We start from the raw sequence: 27,516 nt of genomic DNA, 5'->3' as shown, positions 1-27,516 counted from the left end.
AAGAACAGTGCAATCTGATACACAACTGCAATACACTTATATCCATGTTTCCCACTTACGATTAGAAAATAAGGTGGTCTTAATTCTTGAATTATTGTCATGATAAAGGTTTGATCAGAAACTGCACGCATACTATGTAGCTTTTATTCATTCTTCAGCCGTGTACTGAATGACCTGCCCCAGGCCAATTAAAGCATAAAGATAGCATCCCTGCCTTCAGTTAGCTTGTATTCTATTTGGGGAAAAATCCAAATATGTGAAATATTTGGTAACATTTCAGTATAAAACTAAGAAGGCAGCAGATTATTAACAAATGAATGACAGGAAATAGAAGCGCTGTAAGAATTCTGTAGGGGAAAAAACGGTTCTCTGTGAGTGACAATATGCTTCACGGTACAGGTGTACCCTGAAAAAAGCTGAATTCTGACACTTACTGTAATTCCACGAAGGAATATGCTTAACTTTGAGCCTCAATTTCATCATCGGTAAAATGGGAATGATGGTAATATCTACCACATAAGGTTATTACAAGAAACTGATACGTTGTATATGGAAAGATTTTATACTCTGTAAAGAAGCTATAAATGGCCACTGAGAAGATGGTAAAAGGAATCACACAAAACTGTTACCACTAATTTGGGAGAGCAGAAAAGGTTAGGAGGTTGGAAAGGAAGATGATTAACTTTTTTCTTTACATACTTTCTATTGTTTGAACTTTTATAATGTCCATGCACTAATTTTGTAACCATAAATAAATAAATAAATAAATAAATAAATAAATAAATAAAGCTATATAAATACTATCTGAAGTACAGAGTATAAATACTACCTGTGACACCATATCTGGATGTCACAAAATACTCTATTGTAAACACTAGTAACTCTGTTCCTTCATGAGTACAAAGAAACAAGACTCAGTCCTGGTTTCAATTTGAGAATTTCTAAAGTCATAAAATGTGCCATGTGCCAAGCTTGAGAATGATAACCAACTGAAACAGTGTTTTCTTTCCATGACATTTTAAAATAGAGCAAATTTTATAGTCACCCCAAACCAGATACTGATTCAAACAATCACTTTGGTCAATATGTTTTGAAATAGCAAGTTAAAGAACATCAGTTCTCAAAGCTGAGTCTTTGTTGTGACTAACCGTGCTTTCTAGAGCCCATCACAGGTCAGGTATTTAACTGGTAACTTTACAGACATAGAAAAGGTCCTCAGGCCATTTACAAATGAATACCAAGGACTTTCCACAGAGGCATGGAAGATTCTGTAGACTGAATTTGATCGCATTTTTAACATTATAAGTAAGTGTGAGCCCTCTGAGGGCAGGAATCATATCTTCTCCATCTTTAGATGCCCAGCCCCTGTCACTGTGACCAGCATATGAGTAGGCAATAATAAATACTTGTTGAACTATTTGAAGGAAAGATAACTCTAAAATATTTTAGTCAACTAGAAGCCCAATGAGATAGGCACATAGGCTAAGAGCAAAACCTATACAGTTTTATTCTGTAGAAAATCACTTAAACTGCTTCAAAAACAGTAAAGATGATCATGAATTTGAGTTCCTTGAAGAAAACTTCGTAAAGGTCCCTTTTTGAAAAAGGTTCTCTCCTACATTTGAGAAACTATAGATGTGTGAACTAAGATGAAATCATGGAGCAGTTTGATCAGAACCACCTTTCATCTGCCTTACCCAAAATTTCCAAGGCATGTTTCATCGATATAAATAGAAGAGGGCAGAGGAAAGGCTTTCACTATTTGTGGCAGAAACAAGCCCACACCTGCAATGCTAGATTCCTGGCTGACTATTGTCCCATTGGCTCATGGCTCCTCTATGATGATTTGTGAATAAACATATAGACACTGAGAAAGGACAGAGTTGGTATTCACATGTAATAAGATTATTAGATTGTATGTAGTTACACTTGTCTATTTCCAGTATTATACAAGCAGTGATGGGGTGGGGGGAAGGGAGTCAGGGCATACTGGGCTTGTTCAAGTATTATGGGATAGGCCCTATAGGCATAAGTATGGAGGCGGAAATACAGTGATAGGAAGTAATCCCTCTGATTTCCATTGATGTTTTAAATCCCTCTATGAATGGTGTGCCTGATGATAATCTCTTTGTTCCATTCTAAATTACTGGATAATTCATTTTTATCTTATTTAATCTTCTTCCCAAGGTGACCAGGGCTTGTCAAAACTTTAGATTCCATTAATGGTATATGTTAATTCAAGAGAAGACATTTCATGATAAGTGAAGGCTTTAAGGCAGCTCTCACTTGAAGCTTTTTGAAATAGTCAACCCAATATATTTAAAAGAGGTAGATTTTTCTGCTTCTAAAAAGTATTGCATAAGGCCAGTAGAAATGAATTGTTTTAGTTGTAATTCTTTAAAGATTACTAAGTTTCATAGTTTGGCTACTCAAATTATATTTGGAAGCTACCTAGGAATTTTCTCACATTTTGATCTCTGGAAGGGCAATTAATCAAGCTCTTGTTTGAGGTAACTCGAACTTTAATCAGAATTCTATGGCGGGACAGTCGCAGGGCTGTATACTCAGAATATTCAACAGAATGTATAATTGAAAACAGCAACAACAGGAAAAGAAAAGGAGATGCCAGTGGGCTGATATGTTATAACCTTTGGTCAAACGGTACTTGGCAAATTTCAACAGATTTAGTTAACCAGAGATAAAAACTAAGCAGTGGAATACCATTAAAATAAAACAAAAGTATTCACACAGAATCAAGAATTACCAGGGAGAAAGAATGCTGTACCTAACAGCGTGAATCTACCAGAGGCAATTTGTTAGAAGACTGAAGTCGTGATTTCGTAGTGGAGGTTTGAAATGAAAACTTTAAAGTTTCTTTAGGTCAAGCCATAGCACGGCATTCAGAGAGCCAGCCAAAATCACTGAGGGAAACGAGGAAGGCCACATGTGGAACTAATTACTCATGTAGAGGCCATGACAAAGAACATTTCTCCAGACTTTTCATGGGGGCTTCACTTTCAGGAAGTTGCTATAATTACTGTTCAAGTCTAGAGCAGCCTGCGAGCCGCTGACAGATCCAACAGACGAGGAGGAGGAGGGAAAGAGAGAGAGAGAAAAAAATGAACTTATCTGCCCTTTTTGACGAGTGAAATACCAGAAAATAAAGTACCACAGGAAAGCTCAAAAAAGTTTGCAAATGAGCCCTGACTTCCAGTGTTCAACTTTCTGTTTACTTTTTTTTTTTTTTAATCTACCCTCTATCTTCAAATTACTTTTCTAGCCTGGACCGGACAGCAAATTTGTACTGCTACACTAACTCACTTTCAGTTGGCCACAGCAGAACTGTACATCTCGACTCTTTTTTTACAGCTTTTCCATACTGAGGCCCACTTCCTGCCCAGTTGAGGAAAAAAATCTGGCCTGAAGATGAAATGACTGCTTAACATTACACTAAAACATCTGGTACCATTTTATGCACAGACCCATGTCTGAGAGCAGGCGATTCTAGCGGTCTCTCCAGCGGCACAGCGCATACCCAAACCTCCCCAGGGTGACATCATCCCATATATGGACTCTCCAGCCCAGCCCTCCCCCTTTTCCTGGTCCTAAATTCATTGCCAGTTCCCCAGTCTGCAGCAAATGTGCCACGTCAAGACTGGAAATCACAGCCCTTGAGTGTGTCTCAGTCAGTGCAGCAGAATTCAGGGGGGAAAGCCGAATGCAACCCCTGGTGCAGGAAGGGAGGCTTTTCCCAAAGACCGGGAGAGGATTTTAAGCACATAGATGGAAGCTTCTGGAGATCCTGCTCCGTCGCCCCAGTGTTCAGACTACCTGTTCAGGACAATGCCGTTGTACAGTAGTCTGCACATTGGTTAGACTGGGCAAGGGAGAGCAACGCCATGGACATCTGGGGACAAAAGTGGCTGTTTCCAAGGAGAAGACATTTGTTTGCTTTTTCAAATCTCATACCCAGTGTTTTTCTTCACAGGTTTTGCACACTAGGGACCCAGAAGCCCTCGGGGACACTGCTGAGAAAGGACTGCTCCAAAGAAGACCTGTGGGTAAGGCCTTCTTGACTGCTCACCTAGTCTGTGCCCAGGAGAGCCGAGGTGGGGAGCCAATGATTTGCGTTCACGTGCGAGAGAAACAGAGGGATATGAGTGATGGAGAGCTATGCGTTTAGTTTTGAAAGAGTAACAATATGTGGTATAGAGCGATTTACTGCATGTTATTTGATTTCTGAAGATTTATAAGTCAAGTATTTTATTAAGTTTAAAGTTTTTCCCACTTCCAAATGAAACATGAAAACACCCCAAACACTTCCGAATAATTTAATGAGGCTAGTTTTTAGTTGTTGAAATTAATAATCCAAGGACATAAAAACTTACTTGAGTAAGGGAATTAGTAGAACTTTTAACATCCCGGGATTGAATCCATTTTGCTTCAAAGTAAAGAATATTTGCTATTTTTAAAATGCTATCCAAATAGTGCTTTTTTGAAAATTTACTTACATAATATAAATACCAGGAATAGTAGTATCTAACAATAAAAGAAGAGACTGCCAAGTTTTTGCCCACCAGACAATGCAGATGGGACTGACCCAGAAAAGAGCGCCAACCCAGAACTTAGTGAGTCAGCAACTGATTAAGTCGGAAAGAATAGAAGAAATCTCTGTCTTCAGATATCCCAATATATATCTCTGTGTTACTTTTTTTTTTTTAATCCAAAAATGGTTGATAATTGCTGGTCAGCTGAGACCTCATGCCTATATTTTACAATGCTTCTATTTCTCTGAGCATTTAAAATGATAAGGTACTTTGTCTAGAAACCCACTGATAAAAAAGGAATTTGTAAACGAAGGCAAAGTTTTCTTTGGTCAGTTTCCAGCTGTCCTGGAGGTGAAGGGGGGTGGGGAGGGGAAGGTGGGAGGGAGGAAAACCCTCAAGCTGAATGAAATCCCAATAGAGAGAATAATGGAGAAAGTCTGGGTTGCAATATGATCCATGCTGAACTTTAAAGGTGGGCCTCTTAAAGAAAGTTCTGGAAAAATGTTACTGCCTCACCCCTAATTCCCTCAACCCCCATTTATATCTACGCCTAAACTATTCTATATAATGAAAACATCTGTTCTATAGGCTTTTATGAAAAAATGAATGTGATCTCTTTTGTCCTCCTTTAAATTCTTTAAAATTACAGTGGTTCCTGAATGAATCCTTTTCTAAATTGTACATTTTGCAACAATTCAAAAATTGTCACAAGTTCTCTTTTGCGAAACATTTATTACAAAGGTTCCCGAAGTTATCTTTTGTAAAAACAATTTACTTTTTAAATTACCCTTTTGATCATCCCCAAACTGGTATAAAGAACATAAAAGTTATCTCTTCTATTCATGGTTTTTAGTTACAATATAAAAAGCAAGGATAAATTTAGTTATCTTCTCCCCTTAGATGACATAATAAAGCCATCCTTTGTTTTTTTCTATTGTGACCTGAAGGCTTGCATATTAATTATTTTTAATAGAACAAGAGATATTTAAAACCTATATAGTTCCTTTTACACAAGGAAACTGAAAAAAATCTATTAGGTAATTACAGAAGCTTATTTTCTCAAGAATTATATTTTTACTAATTGATGCCTTACTAAAGAAGAAAGATAGCTATAAGGGACTCTGGCAATGTTTAAGTTTTTCCGAATTTTTTTTTTTTTAACTCTGTATAAACAGAATTTCACAACTTGCTTTCATTTCATGTATATTTAATTTAAATGTCTTTCTTCACATTAAAGGGCCTTTTTGATTCTAAGAAACTAACCATCACTGCTCACCCCCCAATTTTCTCCCTCAGGATGACTTTTAGTCTGGAGATAGAGGGGACCCGATGGTGTCCTTAGCATAAGTACAGGAATAGGAATCTTAAGAACTGATTTGTAGAGGATCACCCGAGGAGTTCCTGCAAGTGCTCGGGGGTACCCCGACAACCCATTTTTGTTGCAAACTTTTAACAAATGAAAAGGAATTGTGCTTATTTTTAAATTGCATGAGCTAAATTAAGGATCAAAAGTAAAAGCTCACTTTATAAACCCCTGCTGACTGAAGGCAGGATAGGATGGTCGTTAATATGCTGGTAGAGATACCGGCATGTATACACACACATCGTAAAATAACCTTATCTCTTTCCAGGGTACTTAGAGCAATGTTTAACTTTATTTTGATATTACTTTATAAGGAGATATACAAATATTTTAGAGGTCATGGGATCTATTCCAGAGGAAACTAACCAACAGTGACATCTTCAACTAAAACTACCCCTGGATATGATGGTAAGTATGAAAATTAAACATCGTACATTGTCAGAAAGAGAAAAATGTTTGCAGGGTCTGTCCAAACTGCATTTCATAGAAGCTTAGCAGTTATTTTTCGTTTTAGTACGTGGATGACTGGTAAGTTAGGCTAGGTACTGGGTTAAAAGGAAAACTTTTTTCTGGCATCCAAGAGAAAGGAAATTTAGGGCCTTAGCTTCAGCACCATCAATTCAATTCTTAATTGGAAGAGGATCAATATAAAACAGTTTTCGAACCTCACTCCCTTTTTTAAGCCACAGATCTCAAAATCAAAGAAAGTTTGTTTACAATGGGACAAAATTTCACACTGATCACTTTTTTGCAATTAGTCAATAGGTTAACGTCCTTCCTGCTTGGCATTTCTGTCTTTCGGCCCAGATAATGGTGTTTATGTTTTTAAAAGACCAAAATATACTGTCTACCCCTACCTCTCGCCTTACAGACCACCCAAGTTTTTCACGCCGTGGGAAAAAGCTTGGGCATAAAACTTCTAATGAGAGTATTTTTCCTTTTTTTTTTAAGGAAATAAAAGGAAAATACAACTTGATAATGTGAAAAAGTTCACTCATCCACCAGCGTCCATCCTTTCTAAAGAGAAGCCAAAGCTTTCAATTACTCTACAAGAGATCTGCTCTTTAAAAACAACCCATTTTCCTCTTTTCTAAGGAGACTATCTCACCCAGCACAATAATGTCCACATAATAACTAAGCGACCATCACTCAGAAATTCCAACTTAAAATAATTAGAAGGTCAGACTCTAACCTGAAAGGAGACAGGAAATTGTCTTTAGTGAAGAGAGAAACTTTCTTACTTGGTTTCTTCTATTTTTTCACCTTAGTGTGCTGCAAACTATGTAAATAGGAATATTTACCCAGATTTTGAAAGTCTCTTATTGAAAGCTTCATCAGTTTTAATACATAGAGATAATGAAGTAAATTAAGGAAAATAATTAAATCTTCATTTTGAATTTCCTGACCTATCGTGACAGCCAGTTTCCTGAAGTTGCTTTAGTTTAATTTTACTTTAAAGGATTTAGAAGATAGTTCTTTTATTACATTTTTTTCTTAAAATAAATAAATAAAAGACAAAAGAAAATAAGGTGTAATAACCATATTAAAAATTACATGGTATGATAATAATGTAAACAGCTCTTTTATATTTTAGCTAGTATTTTAAGTAATAACGAATTGATATTCACTCTATCTGGGAGATGGAAAAAAAGTCTTAAATGTTTTTTTCAGCATTCTGTCTTTTTAACAAGATTAAGGGCAGGTTCAACATAACTATGAAGTATGCATATGCCACATACTATAATTGTAGTTTAAAAAGCTTTAGAAACATAAATTTTTCAAAAGTCTTATGAATAGAGTAGTCATTTTTCAGCAAGATTTTTTCCCCCTGAAAAAAAGTTATGGTCTTTCAGGCTCAAATATTTTTGGATTATCTTGGTTTAATAGAGCTGTTTCATATTAAAAATAGAACATATAAACTCACAAATATTTCTTTCTATTTTTTCAGGTTGCATGCATCATTCCTTTAATTGAGCAGAGTTAACTGGATCAAATTATTTATGGGAGAGAGAGGGAAAGCTATACAGAATTACAGTAATTTTTAATTTCCACCAATATACGCTTTGTAAGTGAATCACTCTAAATATTTTCTGTTACACTGAATGCAGCAACAATAACAAAATAGTTTCATAAGGTATTTGTTTTTGCATACTCTGACCTTGTAATTATATAAATAGCAGCCAAGTTTACTGATGTTTTTGATTCTGTCAGAAAAAAAAAGTTCTCTACTCAGAATGATGAACAGAAACAGAATCAGACATTTATTTTCTTGAAATCAAATAAATAAATGGAAAATTGCTCTTATCAACTCTTTGTTTAAACTGTACCATATCTAACCAATGCATAAAAGTTCAGATGTGTAGAAAGCTGTAATTTTTTCAGTCTCTAAAAACATTTTCCTCTCCATAAAGTTTCTGTTTGCTATTTTCTAAGAATTTTATAATTAAAGGGAAATAAGAAACTATGTGTTTTCTTTAAAATTCTTTGGAAAAAGTCCCAAACTACACACTCCTTGGACAATAAGGTTTTGTTTTGTTTTTGAAGAAATCCCACTTACTGGAATTTTGACTATCTAAATATTTTGTTTTTTAAAGAACAGGAGAATTTATTAAATACCTCCATGGATGTGAATTGATCATTTATATTAAAATAGCCAGTAGGATTATCCTTGAGCCATGAGAATTACATTTTCTATCTGTGTATTTAACACCATTAACTCTTTCTTATATAAATTATATGAAAATTTTCCAAGGGGTCTGGTTTTACTTTATGGATATGAAATGAAGCTTCCTTTCCTATGTTTAAGGTACGATTCTGTAACTGTACTCTACTCCCATGTCCAGAACACATTCTAAGCAGCACTGTGGGTAATGACTTTTTAGTTCATACCCTTTTGATTCATCGCACGGTGCTGCAGTTAATTGAGAGGGGGAGCACGTAAGCTTACAACTGCTTCTTACTTGGTTTTCACATCCATACTTAAAAACTTTGCATTGAAAAGAATATGAGAAATTTAAATAAGTTCCCGCCGCTTTATGAAGTATTGGCAAAACTACATCCCCTTGTAAAATACCACTATCAAAGCATCGGATACCAAAGTTGGCTGGTCGAACTGCCAAATACATTAGGCTCATTAATTATTTTGAAAATGGCTGCCGTTTCCATGTAAATGACAAGTTTCTTTTTCATGGGCAAGGCTATGGTACTTATCTACTACAAGAAACACGTATAAACATAGTCTTTATCTTTAACTTCAGCATTAAAATATGCAGTTTTTGTGAAGAGGAAAAACATCTGGTTCAATTACTCTGAACTCTGACTGCATGTGGGCCAGTAATCATAATATGAATTGGATTTAAGAATAAACCTTGTGTTTAATCTTTTTTTTTTGTTTTGTTTTTTTCCTTAAAATGCAATGTGAGTTTTCTGTTAATGTCCATTATCCATGTTAGCACATTTGGAACAAATGTAAAAGTGTACTTTCTGAATAAAGTCAAAAGTCTACCTTGTTTTAGTTCCATAATGTTTTAATGTTTAATTCTATTGTGTGTTTTTCTCCCTTTCCCCTCACCCTCCAAAATCACCAAATCTGGAAAACAGACTGATTGTGTCTGCCCATGAGCAAAGGAAACCCGAAGGAACCAAGGGCCTGGCTGGACGGAGTTGTCATGTGTCTGCCTGTCTACACTTGCTGTGCAGAACATCCGCTCACCTGTACAGCAGGCACAGACAGGCAGTCACATGACAACCCAGCCTGAATGACAACCAGCCATTGAGAGAAAGCAGCCCTCACACCATAGCATCTACACCAAGAGCTACAACCAAAATGAGGGGCGCGGGGGCCTGGGGGTTGGATCTGTTGGTTTAATACTTAATTCGTATGTATTATTTTATTATTATATTTTGATTCGAATATTGAAACCCACCAAAAGTAAAGTGAGTGGTGCCTATGAAATATAATAAAACCCATTTCTGAAAATGTTCCTGTGCTTTCTATACTTCTCTTTTCCTAATTGTTGTCAGTAAATTACCACCCTTGACATTTATTGTACACAGCTTTGCAGCACCCCATAATCAATATGACAAAACAATATAACATCAGTCTGATGCTTGACAGAGAATAAATGATTCTAATAAGTCTACGTTCCAGGGGATCATGTATTTTGAGTTAATAAACTACCAGTTTGGGTCTGGGTAAAATGTAAGAGTATTTTGAACATAATGTTCATAGGTATTAAAATAGTTGCTTCTCCTCTGCTGATATATAGAAAATAACAATTTTCCCAAGTGTCATGATACACAAAGATTTATGACTTTGTCATTGCTTAATTAAGAAGGAGATTACACTACAGTTTTAAAAGTAGAATTACCAGGCCAGCGCATTCACTTGAAATACATGCTCCCATTCACCATAAACTTTAAAACTCTTGAGGTGTTAAGGCAATTCTATTATTTTCAAAAAGAGCAAGGAAAGGGGAGGTTAACAATTTTCAGGATTTTGTGCTATTTTACTAGACCTGACAATATAGTTTCTTTAAAGAAAGAAAAAAGTGATTGGGTAAAACCACGAAGTAAAAATATAATTAAGGCTAAATTCTTGCATTTAACAATCTGGCCTTAGGAAATACGTCCTCTGCAAAAATATACTTCTGCAAAACACATTGAGCAATGACGGTTTTTACCTTAAATGAGAGTCCCATGACGAGCAAATTAAGTACTAAACAATAGTTCACAAAACAGAAAATATAAACAGGAAGACAACATAAAAATGTCTCACAAAATATTTACATATTACCACCCAATTTTAAATGTTTTATATAACCCTCAGCAAATGCCAACAGGAGTCCACATCTGGATCACTCTACTGGACCCTGCAAGGCAACCTCAGGACAGAGCTTGAGACTCTCCGGATGACACAATAGCAGGTTAGAACATAAAGAAGACTATTCTATTCCAGCAAACTCCAAAGGGAAAGCTAGGAAGCCGGCGGAATCATCCTTAAGTGAGCCATTCCAGGATAACATTTCAAATAATATTCTCATAAAATTTGAGGTTAACATTTTGGTTTTACATTTTTTCACTCAGCTCTCAAAAAATGCCTGAAAGAATATTATGTATATTTAAATTCATTAAATGAAGCACATTTTAAAGTTTTACTCTTCTGGTAAAGAGTAATATTGTTTTTCCAGAATAAACTTTTGACTGGGACAAAAAATACATTTAAGGGAGTGGGTTTGGGTCTATTGGGTATTTTTCATAAATTTGAAATAGTATTTGCCATTGGGGGTTGTTGTGTATATTTGTCAAAGTTAGAAGTCTTTGGATAACACCAGAATGTGCAAAATGTATGAAATAATCCTGCACTAAAAAGCATAACATAAAATATCTTATATATGTGAAAAAACACAACTGCAATCATGAAGAATTTTAAGCAACATAAACATTTTAAAGTTCAATATTTATTGGGACTTCTTTGTATGGCAAAAAATAAGTAAGTTTTGGCTGACTAAAACAATTCCTCAAGGAGTGTAAATAGTGTTCACAGGGTCAATCCTAAGCTCCTCATCACAGGGAGATGAGGACCTAGCAGGAAACAGGCAAACTCTTGAAAGTGTAAGTGAAACTGGAAAGAGCTGAAGATTTCTAGAACTTCTTGGTCTCATAGCTTTGGCCATTCCAGGAGATAGCTGCCATTTTGTTTTCTATTACCTAAGTAACGTTTGTCATCTGTTACGGCTACATAATAAAAACAATACTAAGTAAATATCCATATAAGGGAATTATATAATCTCCTTATCAAGCTATCCAAATACTTCAACCCACAAAAATGAGGCCTGTAATTTTTTAAGAGTCCAAAGAATGTCCTTCTTTCATTGCAGATTTTGGATATTCTTCAATAGTATAAGGTTAGTACATTTTTCATTGGGAGCACTTGTGTTAAATTACACTTCTTTCCTACGAGTTTTCCATAATGATTTTGATCTTCGTGCGGATAATTTAGGTAGAATAAATATTGGCTGTATGCTACCATTATACATAAACTAGCAATCCCCTTCAGAGATTTTAACTCTTATTCACACATTTCTCATTGATATTAAGAAAAATAAGGCTTTTTTCTCCCTTTATCAGAATATTCTATTCCTCTAAAGTTCATATTTTATACATACTTTAAATAAAAGCCATCCTTTTTTCCAGATCTGATTTAAAGTATTAATATAAAACTATATAAACCCCAAATCCTCTTTGAAATGATAGTTTCTATTTTAATTATACACCTGGCCATTTTCTAAATCCTAAGATTTGTACAAAATATATTTACAATGTGTTAAAATAACATTGGGAAATTTACTTTCTGCTTAAATGATCTTTAGTGCAGGAAACTAGAGAGTCGAGGTGAAAAAAAAATTAACCTTCAATGATGAAAATTAAGAAAATTTTAAGACAATCTACCTCAAATTGTAAGTTTACCCTGTGATGAAATAATTTGGTTTAGGTACCTAACAGGACATCATGAATTATTAGGTTGCATTTGTTTATTTACTTGCTCAATCACATCTCCACTCAACCCATATTTACTGTCAGCTGCCAGTGCCATGTTTACTGGTGGTAGGACAATGAATAAGTCAAAGGCTCCTGGTCTCAAGAGGCTTATAATTTAGCAGGAACACTCAAGCAATACATGGCACGTGAGATGAGTTGTCAATTTTCACCACCTGAAATAATCTCTTAAATCCATCCACTTCTATCTATTTCCTTCAACCCGCCCAACCCAAGCTATCATTCTTACATAGTCCATAGCCATACCTTCCTAACAACTCCCCACCTCAGTTCTGTGCTCCTCCAATCCACTCTTTATAAGGCAACCAAAAGGATCTGTAAAAAATGCAGATCTTATTATTTGAATTTCCAGCTTAAAAACTTCCAAGGCTTCTCATCATTCTTAAGGTCAAAATCCTTAATCTTTATACAGTTTTTTTTCCTCTTTGTTCTCTTTGGCCTTAATTCAATTTCTTCAATTCATCAGGCTCAATCTTGCCTCAAGACATCAACATAAACTTCTGACCAGCCAGTTCAATGTCCCCCTCATGCTGTGATCCCCATCCCAGACGCTCTTTAAGTCAAACACATCACTGGATTTATTTTCTTCATAGCTTGTAATCTGCATCTGATAGTTTTTCCTGCTTGTTTGTACGCTTTCTTTATTGGTAAATATCCTTCATGAGGGCAGGTACCATGAATTCTTTGCTAACTATTTTATCCTTAGTGACTAGGATAGTGTCTACTACACAACAGGTGTTCAGAAAATATTTGTTGGGAAATGTTCAGGCAATTAAGAGCACAGCACCAACATTGAGCAGCTGGCTAAATTATTCTCTTTGAGTCTCAGTCCTGATCTCTAAAAATGGGGAATGTAAATAAAATACTTACTTAGCTCAGTGCCTGGGAAACTATAAATATTAACTTTTATGATGATAATGATCATCATCAAGATTGTCATTCCATCATTCCGATAGAAAGTTGGCCTTCATGACCTTGAGCAGGTAGAATGACTAGTGGATACTGTTTACAACCACAATTACTGTCAAACTAGGGAGTGTCTTGCTAACCAAAGTCCATTTGGTTTGGTTTAGCATTTTGACTAGTTTGAATATGTAAAACTGAGGCTGGAGCAAAGGCTGGCCTAGATGCTGAGAAGAGCTGAATGGATGTATGTAACAGAGCGAGAAGCACCTTGAGTTTGGGGCAATCCAGATTAGCAGCACTGAGGGAAGAAATAGGAGGGGAAAGAGAAAGAGAGAAGCCGAGGTACTGTCCTTGGGCTGGGCCAGCACTGACATACCCAACCAAGTGGGGTGTCCTCTGGATAAAACAACTGTGCAGAGGGGTATCTAATATTCTACTTGAGGTTGTTTGAATTGCTGTATTGCTTCCCCCAAATCCTTAGTAAAGTACTAAAAATATCCTTATGTTATTATTTTGATAGAAATCAAAGGATCTAAGATCATCCATCCCAAATACAAGGGAACATATGTGGACACACAAGCCTGCATGTCCAAACTCTGTCCTTACCCCCATAAACAGATCCTCCTTGACCTGGGGTACACACATACTGGCAGAATGCCCTGGGGAGGATGAAACCAGGAAAAGGCCTACCAAACACCTAGAAAAGAGCTCAGGGCCACTTGTAGAGGGAATTTCCAAGTCTGAGGCACTAGAGCATGATCTAGAAGGTCAGCCACATTTGGGCAAATCCCCTTGGTGATTAGTTATAAAATGCCTAACCCTGTAAGAAGACAGTTATTCCTTCTTGGGTTACAGAAAGCCCAAATCTTAAAGGAATGTTAGAGGATAACATATAGTCAAGTAAATAGATCAATTCTGTCTACTATAAAAACTTTGTATTATAAAGACTCTTTGGAGATAACATGTAGAAAAAACACTGTCTGGGACACAGGTGGAAACCCCTCTATTAAGCTCATCTAGCAGTAACATTACAAATAACATTATTGTAATTTAGAGTAATGGTTCAAAAAGTACAGTCCTCAGATGCTTCAGGGTGTTCATGAATCCCTCTAAAATTCAAGGGTAGACTAGATAGATTTGTTCAGAACGGCAAGAAAGCAGGAAAAGTGCTGGGGACTTACCATTAGAGTCATGCCAACTCTGGCTTAAAATTATTACACAGTGTTATCATGCTATTGCCTCTGCCAGCTTCGATAGGAAATCACATGTTTTTGTATTATCACCTCCAGTTCTTGGCTGAAGGGTAAGAGAACCCAGAGATGGAGGGGAAGCAACATGGCAAGTCTCACTGAAGGAATGAGATCTGAGTTCCCTCTTAGAATCAGAACCTTACCATTCACTGCTTAAAAAACAAAACAAAACAAACAAAAAACACACCCAGATACCATACATCCTATCTCACAATATGAAATGACAAAAGAGCAACACAGAGCAACAACTTTGTCATTTTTTTTTTCTTGAAATGGTCTAAACTAAGCAAACAACCCTCTCCTAAACTTCTAAATCACTCCCTTGTATTTCAAGGGTCATTCCTATACATCCTACCCCATGCCCACACGCCCCCTACATGTATACCTTTAATAAAATGGTCTCCAGAACTCAGTTAATATCATAACTGCACACATTTATTTTCTATTTGTTGTAATCATACGTTGATGAGGGTGCTTCAGCAGCAGAGATTTTGTAAAAAGTTGTCCTGAGTTTATAGAGGAGAGGAACAGATGACCAGTGATCATAAGCTTGCCAAGCACTCAAAGCTTCTTCCTTCCCTACAGGGGGCATCCTGTGCCTTCCAGTGGTCTTCTTTCAGTGCCCACACAGCCTGACAAGAGAACCCCAAAGCCATATTCCAACAGCAGCAGCTAATCCTATTGTCTTCAGAGCCCCTGATACTAATATTCAGGAAAAGATCAATGCCAAAATGCCTGGAACTTGTCTTAATAAATCCTCTGTGGGATGAGGTTGACATGGACAACTCTAGCATCTCTGGGATTCTTGTCTACATTTGTGGTTGAAGACATAAGCTCTGGAGACAGATAGCATGAGTTTCAATCTCTGCTTTGCCACCAATAGCTATGTGACCTTGGGAAGTTAGTTATCCTTACAAACACCAAGTATTCTGCAATAAGGGAAACTGAGTCCTGTAGAAATGACTTTTCAAAAAGCTGGGTTTTTTGTTTGTTTAGTTCACTTCTCTGAAAAATGCAGATCATAATAGCACCTATCCTTAGCATTCTAATGTGGACTGAATGAGTTAATTAATCTATATAAAACACGAGCTATTATTATTATGAATCCTCAACAAAATCTTTCGTTTTCCCTAGAATAACTGATAAAGGCCCCCAAACCAGTATGTATTTAAATGTACATAAATGATCCTCTAAATCCTTGAAGACAACGTATATTTAAGAGAAGATCTCTTAAGGCAAATGAACATGAAATCAGGTACTGATTTTCTCTCTTGGGAGGCATCTCAGAGCCCCTGACACTGTGATGTTTAAACACTGGAGCTTCCCAAACAATGACAGGGATTTCTGAACAGCTTATTCTCAGACTCACACAACAACCAATTCCAAGTCAGTGAAATATATGACTTAAAAATTTTTAAAAAGCTTTTGTATTGAAATCTTCTTTGCATATTTCTATAAGATTTTATTTCTCTTACTGAAGAAAACTTAGTGGTCATCAACTGATCATCTGATTAACACACTATTGTGCACAAAGCTCTTAGGAAACAGAAAGAACTATATAAAACATGAAACTTTATGGGGTGCCTGGTGGCGCAGTCGTTAAGCGTTTGCCTTCGGCTCAGGGCATGATCCCGGCGTTCTCGGATCGAGCCCCACATCAGGCTTCTCCACTAAGAGCCTGCTTCTTCCTCTCCCACTCCCCCTGCTGTGTTCCCTCTTTCGCTGTCTGTCTCTCTCTCTGTCAAATAAATAAATAAAATCTTAAAAAAAAGCAAAAAAAACAAAACATGAAACTTTAACTCCAACAACAGACAAAGGCACCTTGTAGTGCTTTCAAAAACATATCAAGCCAGGATTGGAAGGACTTTTAGCTCTGAAATACATGCCCTTTGTAGCCAAATAAAATTGAGACAATCTCATCTGTAAATAGCTTTGCGATCGTGAAGTATTCTTATCTAATGTTTGTATACTGTGTTACTAGCACCAAAAACCGCTCAGGTCAGACCAGAACTATTAAAATTTCCAAAACATAGTTAATTTCACCCATGATTTCCCAAATTTGGCAGTATCATTTTATAGCACTCAAATGGCTCCAAAAGACTGATACAATTTATTGCACTTTTATAGCTATCAGATTTAAATGAGTAGTAAGTCACAGGACCAAAATTATTAACATACAACATGAACCAGATCAGCGTAATTATCATAATTCTTGCTTTTAGATAGCTATCAAATTTTCAAAGAACAACATTCATATAAACAATTACCTAGGGCTCGCTTGAAGACTATGTGATTTGGACATCTTCAAAAGCCTGCCATTTGAGACAGACATCACAGCAACAATCCCAAAATTCTTCATTAACTTTGCATCAGTGCTATTAATTTCATTCTTTAGATGCTCGATATATCCTTGGGTCTTTTCAACACACATTATTTAATGAAAACTGCTTTCCCTCCATCAGTATCTCACCATTATTACAAAGAAGGAAATTTCCAACAACCGACCCCTGACTCCATTTCTTCAGGTTAAGAAACATGTGACTATACAAAAGAAATAAAAGAAATTTGAAGGGAATATTATAAAATTAAAAATCTATGAGGAAAAAACAATGCTTCTTCACATAAACACCCCAAAGTAAGTCTTACTAAAAGAGAACCACTCATGCCTTGCAATTGTATAGCACAATAATATCAATTAATTTGAAATTAGAAACACTTTAATAAGAAAACTCTGTCATCCTCTGGGGCTTACCTCGTCATCTTTGTACCAGGACAAGCTTTCAGCGGTAAGGACAAACCAGTATCCCTTAGAGCCTCCTTTCATGATGCCGATGTTGCTGATGGTTAGCCACCCCTTGCGAATCACCTACAAGAGAGCACAGATTGGCAGAGATGTTTAGTTTAACGCGAGCCAATGAAGAGCACAGGTCTTATATACTAAGCGAAGTTAAAAACAAGATATAAATTGCAGTAAGAACAATACTGTTTCCCCAAAGCCCAACTTCTATTAAGCTATTCAAGATAATTTATCTTCCCAAACTACAGATAACCAGAGGGAAAACTCTCCCATCAAATGAACAAAGTTAAAATTGCAGACTTAAATGGATGGTGGAAGCAAAGCAACTGACATAGACAGGAATTTAATGAGGCAAACTAGTAGGCTTGTGCTGAGACTATTTATGGCATTGCTGCTACAATTAAAACATATTTAGTTGATTGGATGAACAATAATAAACTGTCCATGCCACTGCCTCTTCCCCTTCCAGTCCACTGGTTCATTTGTTTGCCTGGTTTGTATCTCATTAGGATTTCCACCAGAGACTGGCCGCCAAATGGTGAAGAGAAGAAGATCAAGTCAACCAGTTAAGTTCCTTTTTAACAGCTCACAGCTCTGAATAAAACTGGATGAGGGAGAAAGCTGAAACAATAAGTGAAAATTAAAAGTTTGGAGCTTCTTAATGGTCTAGATTTATCCATCTACTTCTGGTTGTTATCTGTCATACTAAAAAATATGTAGCATTTTTACGAAAATATTTAAACTGTCTTTAAATTTTAAAACATTAATAACTTGGATTACAGCTTTGATAGAAATTATTTATAAATGGCATTTAAGTGAAAATCTATTTTTTTCTCATAGTTGCAAAGTTAAATTCAATTTTTCCACATAGCACAGTTTATCATCTTCCCATGCTAGATAATTTTTGTCATAGAACCCAAAATGAAATACTGGATAGAATTATATAATACTGTTCTAAATACTAAAAATCATCCTATATCTAAAGGGTTCAATATCCTAGAGATCCTGAATTATCCAAAAAAAATTACTTATTAAATGACTAATGTGTGTCAGTTCCTAAATGAAGATGATACACCTGAATAATTAGATTTAAAAAAATATTGATAGTAAGTTTTCTTGCTAAAGAAGAAAAGTCAATCCTAGGGAAATTGTGAAATAAGCCAAAGTCGTCTTATTGGTCTTCAAGACTCTCTCCATACCCTCGGTCCCTGCCACCCTTGATTCCCTGTTTCAACTTTTCCCAGGTGTCCATTCTCCTTTATAATGCTCTATAACTTCTGTAGACCTCTATATAGAATCTCACTCTATCCCTGACTAAGGCACTTCTCTCAGTTGTTCAAAATTACTCCTTCCTCTTCTTCCCTACTTCAGAAAGAAGGAAACAATACTTTGCAGAGTATGGTTTCTATCAGCTATATTATAATCATTGTGATGCTTTCTAAAAATACAGATTCTTAGGCCATCACCAGTTCAAACGAATCAGAATATGTACGTATGAAACCCAGAAATCTATATTTAAACACGTGTCCAAGGTGATTATCATTCATACTGAAGTTTGATGGCCATTGCATATACACATACAAACAAAACTTCACTCTGCTAGAGCAAGTAATCTCATCCAATTTCTACTAAGAAGCAAGTGGACAATTCATTTCACGCTAATACTGTCATCGACCCTATGAGCTTCTTACAAATAGCATACTAATCACGGTACTAAAATGAAAGTATACTTATTATTTTATCATGTATCTTTGGAGACAAGAGAAGTCTCCCAGATATTCCATAAACTGCAATGAACAAATCACTATTTCATTCACTGATAGAACAGGCTGGCTCCAGCAAGGAGAGCCATGAATGTAGTTCAGTGAACATTTCTAAAGAACCTATCGTATGTCAAGATGAAAAAAGCATGATGATGTCATAATCCCTGACTCTGTGAATCTTATATTTTAGTGGGGAATGCAGATCAATAAAAATATAATTTCAGTCTAATAGTGTGATAAGAAATGTATGTCAAGCAAGGAGCAAAACTTGACATAATTCAGGAAGTTGTCATAGGCTTTTTTTTGAAGAGATGGCACCTCAGAAGAGCCTAGAAGAGAAACAGAATTAGTCAGGTCAAGAAGTAGTTTGTTTACCATTTGTTTATCTATATGAAGAAGAACAAACAAGAACAAAGTATGAAAGAGCCACTAAGTACAGAAAATGTGAGGTGGGGATGAAGAAGTTGAGGTTGGAGAGCAGGTGAGGGAAAGTCAGAGTGGATCCAGGTCCATGGACCCCAAATTTTAGTGATCTCACTCCCCCTGGCAGTACTATAATAAATTTCAAGTACACATGTAATTTTATTTTTAAATTATATATGACCATTGTGTTAATAAATTATGTACATCATATGGAAATATACAGAGAAAGTTTAAAATCTGCATGAAGATAAAATAAATAATATTATTTTTTTATTTTCTGGGGAAAATATATTTTATGTCTTATGTTTATACTTTACTATTGAATTCTCAGAGCAAGGACGCTGGCATTAATATGTATATTAAGTATTAATAAGCCTGAACTGTTTTATTTTCTAGATAAAAATACATAAACGGATGTTCTACTATATCCTCCTTTATTCTAGTGGATTTTGTACACTCTCTAAGGCAGAGAAACTAGGCTATGTAAGCTCCTGCAATAACTCAAATGAGAAATGAGGTGTGAACTAAAGCCATGATATAGTAAGGATGAAAATAAATAAACTTACTGGAGAAATACCTATGAGATAAAATCAACAGGACTAATAACTGGATAAGAGAGAGATTACTGGAGTTAAAGACTCGAGAACTGCACTGTACAGGAGCCACTGGGTCCCAGTGAATAGTTTCAATTCAGATGTTCAATAAGTGTAAGATGCAACCTGGATTTTGAGAAGTTAGTACCAAAAAAATGCAAAATACCTCATTAAATGTTAGCAGATTTATCATAGTAACATTATGTTGGCTATATTGGGTTAAATAAAATCAATTTTTAGTAATCATTTCAATGTTTCTTTTTTTTTAATGTGGCTGTCAGAACATTTTAAATTACGTATGTGGTTTACACTATATTTTTATTGGACATAGTGCTGTTCCAGAATGATGTCAGCATCTCTTGGGGCTACCACCTCAGAAGGAATAGAAAAGAAGAAGAGAAGAACCAAGTTTCAGAAAGTAGGAGAGCTGATGATGAATTCAGCCAAGACCATGTTGAATTTGAGGTACCTATGGGAAATACGCATAGAAGTGACCTGAACTCTGAAGCAAAATGGCAATGTTAGGACTAGAAATGAAGACTCATAAGTCATTAGTGTGTGTGTGTGCATATGTGTGTGTGTGTATCAGTTAAAACTTTGAGTGAAATAACAGTGGCTCACAGTGGAATCCAAGGAAATACCAACATTTAAGAGGTGGTCAGAAAAGAGCCTGAAAAGAAATGTCAGAGAAAGAACAGCAGTGAGGTCATGGAAGCCAAAGGCAAGGTGAATTTTAAGGACAGTGTGGTTGAGAGTCAAATTCAACACAGACAGGGACATGTAAAGTGCAATGCAGACATCATAGTGCCTTCAGCTATGCCAGTTGCAGTGAGATAGTGGGAGAAATCAGAGTTCACTGGGTTGAAAGGTGAATGAGAAGTAAAAAACAGAAACAATAATTGAAAAGAGCTCTATCCATAGGAAGATGAAAGACAGTTAAAATCAGAATAGACACAAGACCAAAGGAGGTGATGGTGTTGTTACTACTATTTTGTTGTTATTGTTTTGGGATTTCTTTTCTTTTAGTATAGAAAAGAATTGAGCATATTTATTATTTGAGGAGAAATAAAAGAACAAAGAGAGAGGTGATAGAAGGATCAAGAAGATAGAAATGGAGGATAAAGAGTACAGAAGATGGACTGTCCGTAAACAGAAATGGAGTTGCTTCATCTTGAGAACCTGGGGACGTTGGGAGAGTAAGGGCAAATGTATGTCCTTTATGAAGACAAGGGTAGAAAGTTTTGGAAGGTTGTATTTGACCTTTCTAATTTACTTCATCAGAGCAGAGACTAAATGATCTGCAGGAGAGTGAGGGTGAGAAGTTAGAAAGAAGGCTTAATGAGAGCACTGGGACAATCAGTCGTTGAAAGCGGGCCGAGCACCTGCAGTCAGTTAAGCATCCTACTCTTGGTTTGGGCTCAGGTCATGATCTCAATGTTGGTCACAGTTGAGCCCGCATTGGGCTTCATGCTCAGTGCAGAGTCTGCTTTGGATTCTTCCTCCCTCCCCCTCAGCCTCTTCTCACACTCTCTCCATCTCTCAAATAAATAAAATCTTAAAAAAAGAAAGAAAGAAAGAAAGAAAGAAAGAAAGAAAGAAAGAGAAAGAAAGAAAGAAAGAAAGAAAGAAAAAGGAAGAGAGAGAGAGAGGGAACATAACAAGAATTAGAAAAAAATGGTTGACAAAACACAACACTATAGAACTCATAGAAGATAACACAGGAATAAAAATCTAGAAGACTTTGGGTATAATGACACCTTTCTAGACACAGCACCAAACACACAACTCATGCAATAAGTAATTGTTAAGCCAGACTTCATTAAAATTAAAAACTTCTGTTCTTCAAAAGACAGTATCAAGAGAATAAGAAGACAAACCACAGATTGGGACAAAATAGACATATATGATAAAGGACAGTTACCCAAAATATACACAGAACTCTTAAAACTCAGTAATAATAAAACACACAACCTGATTTTAAAATGGGCCAAAGACTTTAACAGATGCCTCATACAGATGGCAAATAAGCATATAAAAAGATCTTCCATATCATATGCCATCAGAGAAATGCAAATTAAAACAATGAGATACCATTACACACCTAATAAAATGTCCTAAACCCAAAACCTGACAACATCAAATGCAGGATGTGGAACAACAGGAATGCTCACACATTTACTAGTGGGAATGCAAAATGGTACAGCCACTTTGGAAGACTGTTTGGCACTCTCTTATGAAACTAAATATATTCTTACCATGTGATCCAGAAACCATGATCCTTGGTATTCACCCAAAGGAGTTAAAAACTTATGTACACACATGTATGCTTAAAGAAGCTTTATTCATAATTGCCAAACTTTGGAAGTAACTGAGATGGCCTCCAGTAGATGAATAGATAAACACACCATGGTGAATCTAGATAATGGAATATTATTCAACAATAAAAGAAATGAGCTTTCAAGACACGAAGAGACATAAAGGAAACTCAGATGCATATTGCTAAGTAAAAGAAACCAATCTGAAAAGGCTGTATAGTATAAGATTCCAGCTATAGGATATTCTAGAAAAGGCTAACCCACTGAGACAAAAAAAATCAGTGGTTGTCAGGAGTGAGGGTGGAGGTGGAGGAAGTGATGAATAGACAGAGCACAGAGGATTTTTAGGGCTAAAAATAAACTGCATGTTATTAAAATGATGGATATATATCATTATACCTTTTTTCCAAACCCACTCAGGATACAATTCTGAGAGTGAACCCTAAGGTATCTATGTACTTTGGGTGATGATGTGTCAATGTAGCTTCATCCCTGGATAAAAAAAAAGTCTGATAAGTTATGTTGGTAATGGGGGAGGGTACCCACATGTGGGGGCAGAGGTATATGAGAAATCTCTGTACCTTGTCTCCATTTTGTTGTAAACCTAAAAGTGCTGTAAAAAAAAAAAATTCTTTTAAAAAATGGTTGAAAGCTGAGAATGAAGGCCATAGCTTGCAAGGACACAACTGGCATAGCTGAATAATTATTGCCAACAGTGCTCTGCATACTAGATGTAGAAAAAGAGAAGATAAGTGGGAATTGATCCAGGGTTCTGAATTTCGAGGCCCAAGTGACCTAAATATATGGGTGTAAAGATGTTAAAGATTTGGGGCAAGGGACTAATCCAGGTGATCATCCATTCAATCTAGGTCAGACAGAGAAATGAGACCAGGTGGAGTCTAATAGAAAGGTAGAAAATGAAAAGATGAAGAGATTGGAGATGACGGTGAGGTTAAAAAAAATGCAGAAAGTATGTAAGTGAAGACAAGAATGGAGTTTTGGGGACTTAAGATGATGTGAAGCAATAAGTTGCCTGATCCTACCGGTACCATTGTATTAATCTCCCAAAGATGCACCACTATGTCTAGAAGTACTGAATGTTATAGCTAAATAGGATATTTGGTAAACATGATTTAGTCCAGTGGATATATTCAAATGCACTATGTGGAAATTACGAGTTACTAATAACAGTTAAAATGGAATCTGCAAGGAATTGACAAAAAATAATTAGATATTGCATTCTATGAAATTACAGTCATTTGCATTGCAACAGGCTTTCTCATTTGGAGAAAAAAAGAGAGTGACAGCTAGCATGTTGTGAATGCACATGGCCACATCCCTTCACGGGCACCCACAGAAGTGTATTTAGCACCGAACGCTGTCAGCAAGTTAAGTTGCTGTCATGAAATATTTAAGAAGCTCTGGCCTACTTCCAGCCTTTTCTGGAGGGAAAAAAAAAAAAAAAAGGAAGCATATTTGCCACAAATGGGCTTTTTGTTTTCCCAATGACAATCAGTTCAAAATAGGAATCAGGAAAAACCAATTCCCAATGTACTTTTTCACAAAAGAATTGGTCACGAAATCAAGGTAAAACAACGGAATAAGATAGGAAAAGGCAAACATTCAGGAAAAATGGTCAGAATACAAGAGGTAAGAATGCTGAGGGGAAGTTAAAAGAATGAGACAAAGGAAAATAAGTGAGAAAAAGAAGACAAAGACTAATTAAAATAATAAAATTTGAAAAGAATGATGAGACAAATGGGATTGACCATAGGTTCTTTTCATAGAGAAAGATAGACTATAAAATGTTAATTTTGCATTCAAATTTAAAATTACCAAAAAAAAAAAAAAGCCACCGACATTCAGTAGATTAAGCATTTACAGCCTCTTGGTGTTTGAACATCAAATTCTGTTTTGAGTGTCCAAGTAAACAAGAGCAAGCAAGCTCATAATTACATGACTAGAAGGGACCTTCAGAGCTGAAAGGGCATGTTCATATTTGTAAGGCTTGAGGACAACCATTTTAAAAATTTTACTGCCATAAAATATCATGCAAGTTTTTTTTTTGCCAGGCACAGAAACTCTGAAAGCAACTGTAAGACCAGGAATGGGAAGAGTAGAACAGCCCAGTCCCTCTCTCTCTTAGTGGCCAGTCTTCTCTAAAGAGTATTAGCTAGTTCCCTCCATGCTAGGAGAACCCAGGGATGGTAAAGCCTATATATTAGGAATGAGTTCGGACCTCAACATCTGGCCAGCACACTGGATCATAAAATTAATACACAGACAAGGAATAAAATTATGGGGAGAAAAAAAGTACGTGTGGAAAAGTTCTAATGTGGCCAAGGCTTTGGGCCTTGAACTTTATTTGTGAGCAGGGCATTTTAACCTTGACCTTGCTTATGGTAGACCATACAAGTTCTTCTCAGCTCTGCAGCTGGCTTTTAACTGTTGCAGCCTAAGTGGAGGCTGTAAATCATAAACTGATATTTCGATCTGGGTAGATTATAAAAGCTTATCCACAGGCTTTATCCAGAGATGAGCAGCTGCTTCTATAAAGGTAATTGACACACTGCCTGGCCTCTGTGGATAAATGCTGCAGAGCTGTATGGGCCCAGCGAAGGCACAGGCCAAGCCAGTCACTCAGCTGCTTGGGAGAGACCTACCTTTGCGAGCACAGGCATCCTTAGAATACAGTCTTCTCCTGGAATTTGGCTGGCAGAGAGTTTTTTAAGCAGCTGTGCCGGAGGCAAGGATTCAACTATGGGGAAAAGAGTCTTCCCATATATAAGCCTCATAGGCCTCAGGAGGGAGAATTCGATTTACTACGTTGAAACTCTAAGGCAGCGGAGGGCAGTATGTATCTCAGAGCCCTCTTAAGGTTCTACCTTTAATTTATTAGGTCCAAGCCCAGGTGGGAGGTAGGAAAGATTAGATGAGCTTCCCTCAAGGTTGTTCTTTATCCGGGGCCAGGGCAAAGAAGGAACCATGAAGAACTAACCTTTCCTTGTGTGGCTTATTTACAGACACAAAGGTCACCCTCTACTGCAGCACAAGTTCCAAAGCTGGCTCTGGATTAATTATACAAGCACGAGGAAGTCTCCTCAGAAGGCCTAGGCTTTGAGATCACGAAATTATGTAACAAGAGGCAGGAAGGCAAACACAAAGGCAACGGAAAAATTAGGAGGTTTTGAATATGCTGCACAGTGGAGGGAGGTAACTCAAACAGGACCTGAATACCAGGGCCATCACCACTGCAGAGTCCTAACTGTTGCAAAAGAGAGCAACGTTTCAGTGTTCAGACCACGTGTCTAGATGTCTCTCTCCTTTGACGGTTAAGTGCACAGTCGCAAAAATAACTTTTTAGGGAGAGAATCCCCCCAATAAATGTATAGTTCACAAACAACTAAAAAAAACAAAAAACAACTGTTTGACAGCCTGGTAGGACTAAAATCGGGAAGGTTTCCTCTGTCTACACTCTCTCTGTTAGAGACCCCTAAATGTCTGCGACAGTCAATGGCCACACCTACAAAAGAGTACAAGAAGTGGTGATCAAAACAGTAAGGTACAGGCACAAAAACAGACACATACATCAGTGCAACAGAAAAGAGGTCCCAGAAATAAACCCATGGTTTTATGGTCAATTAATCTACAACAAACGAGGCAAGAATATACAATAGAAAAAAAAAGTCTCTTCAACAAATGGTGTTGGGAAAACTGGACAGCTACATGTAAAAGAATGAAACTGGACCACTTTCTTACACTACACACAAAAATAAACTCAAAATGGATTAAAGACCTAAATGTGAAACCTGAAACCATAAAAATCTCCAGAAGAGACTGCAGGTAGTAGTTTCTCTGACATCAGCCATAGCAACATTTTTCTAGATTTTTTTTCTCCTAAGGCAAGGGAAACAAAAGCAAAAATAAACTATTGGGACTATGCCAAAATAAAAAGCTTCAGCACGGCAAAGGAAATAATTAACAAAACAAAAAGACAACCTACTGAATGGTAGAAGATATTTGCAAGTGATATATCTGATAAGAAGTTAGTATTCAAAATATATAAAGAACTTATACAACTAAATACCAAAAAACCACAAATAATCCAATTAAAATGGGCAAAAGACATGAAGAGACATACAAATGGCCAACAGACACATGAAAAGATGCACAGTACTCATCATCAGGGAAATGCGAATCAAAACCACAACGAGATGTCACCTCACACCTGTCAGAATGGCTAAAATCAAAAACTCAAGAAACAACAAGTGTTGGCAAGGATGTGGTGGACAGTTGGTGGGAATGCAAACCTGTGCAACCACTGAGGAAAATAGTATGGAGGAGGTTCCTCAAAATTTTAAAATAGGTTACCATATTATGTAGTAATTGCACTACTGGCTATTTACCCAAAGAATGCAAGAACACTAATTCAAAAAGATATATGCACCCCTATGGTTATAGCAGCATTATTTACAATAGCCAAGATATGCAAGCAACCCAAGTGCCCACTGATAGAGGAATGGATTAAGATGTGGTATATATGTACAATGTAATATTACCCAGCCATAAAAAAAGAATGAAATCTTGCCATTTGCAACAAGATGGATGGATCTAGAGGGGTAAATACTAAGTGAAATAAGTCAGCCAGAGAAAGACAAATAGTATACAATTTCACCCATATGCGGGATTTAAAAACCAAAAGAACAAATAAAAAAAGAGAGAGAGAGAGAGGAAAAAAAAGAGAGAGAGAAAAAAAAAAAGAAAGAAAAAGACTCTTAACTATAGAGAACAAACTGGGTGAAATAGGTGAAGGGGATTAAGAGTATACTTATCATGATGAGCACTGAGTAATGCAGAGAATTGCTGGGTTGCTATATTGTAGACCTGAAACTAATATAACACTATACATTATTTAATTATACTGGAATTAAAAAAAAAAATAAAGTACCTAGAACTTTCGGAAGAAAGAAAGAAAGAAAGAAAGAAAGAAAGAAAGAAAGG

At 36.4% G+C, this 27,516-nt stretch overlaps 1 protein-coding gene and 1 long non-coding RNA gene across 11 annotated transcripts in view; one reads left to right on the top strand and one right to left on the bottom strand.

Moving 5' to 3' along the window:
- Positions 1-27,516, bottom strand: part of DNM3 (dynamin 3) — a 522,795-nt gene that overhangs the window by 230,117 nt on the left and 265,162 nt on the right. For all 9 annotated transcript variants that reach the window (XM_040636206.1, XM_040636208.1, XM_040636209.1 and 6 more), the window contains one exon: positions 17,377-17,490. In XM_040636206.1, the coding sequence (XP_040492140.1) occupies positions 17,377-17,490 (114 nt within the window). The remainder of the gene's footprint in view (positions 1-17,376; positions 17,491-27,516) is intronic.
- On the top strand, positions 3,883-9,891 carry LOC103668025. Of its 2 annotated transcripts, XR_569927.1 has the most exons (4): positions 3,883-4,061; positions 6,225-6,318; positions 7,859-7,975; positions 9,511-9,891. It is a non-coding gene; the product is annotated as an uncharacterized LOC103668025 (long non-coding RNA). The 2 variants fall into 2 exon arrangements; XR_569926.1 differs by lacking the exon at positions 9,511-9,891 and having other exon boundaries at positions 7,859-9,419.

Source organism: Ursus maritimus, unplaced genomic scaffold (genome assembly GCF_017311325.1).
Source record: "Ursus maritimus isolate PB19 unplaced genomic scaffold, ASM1731132v1 scaffold_2, whole genome shotgun sequence".
Classification (NCBI taxonomy): Eukaryota; Metazoa; Chordata; class Mammalia; order Carnivora; family Ursidae; genus Ursus; species Ursus maritimus.
The sequence above is the reverse complement of the archived record's forward strand: the minus strand, read 5'-3'. Positions and strand labels throughout refer to the sequence as shown.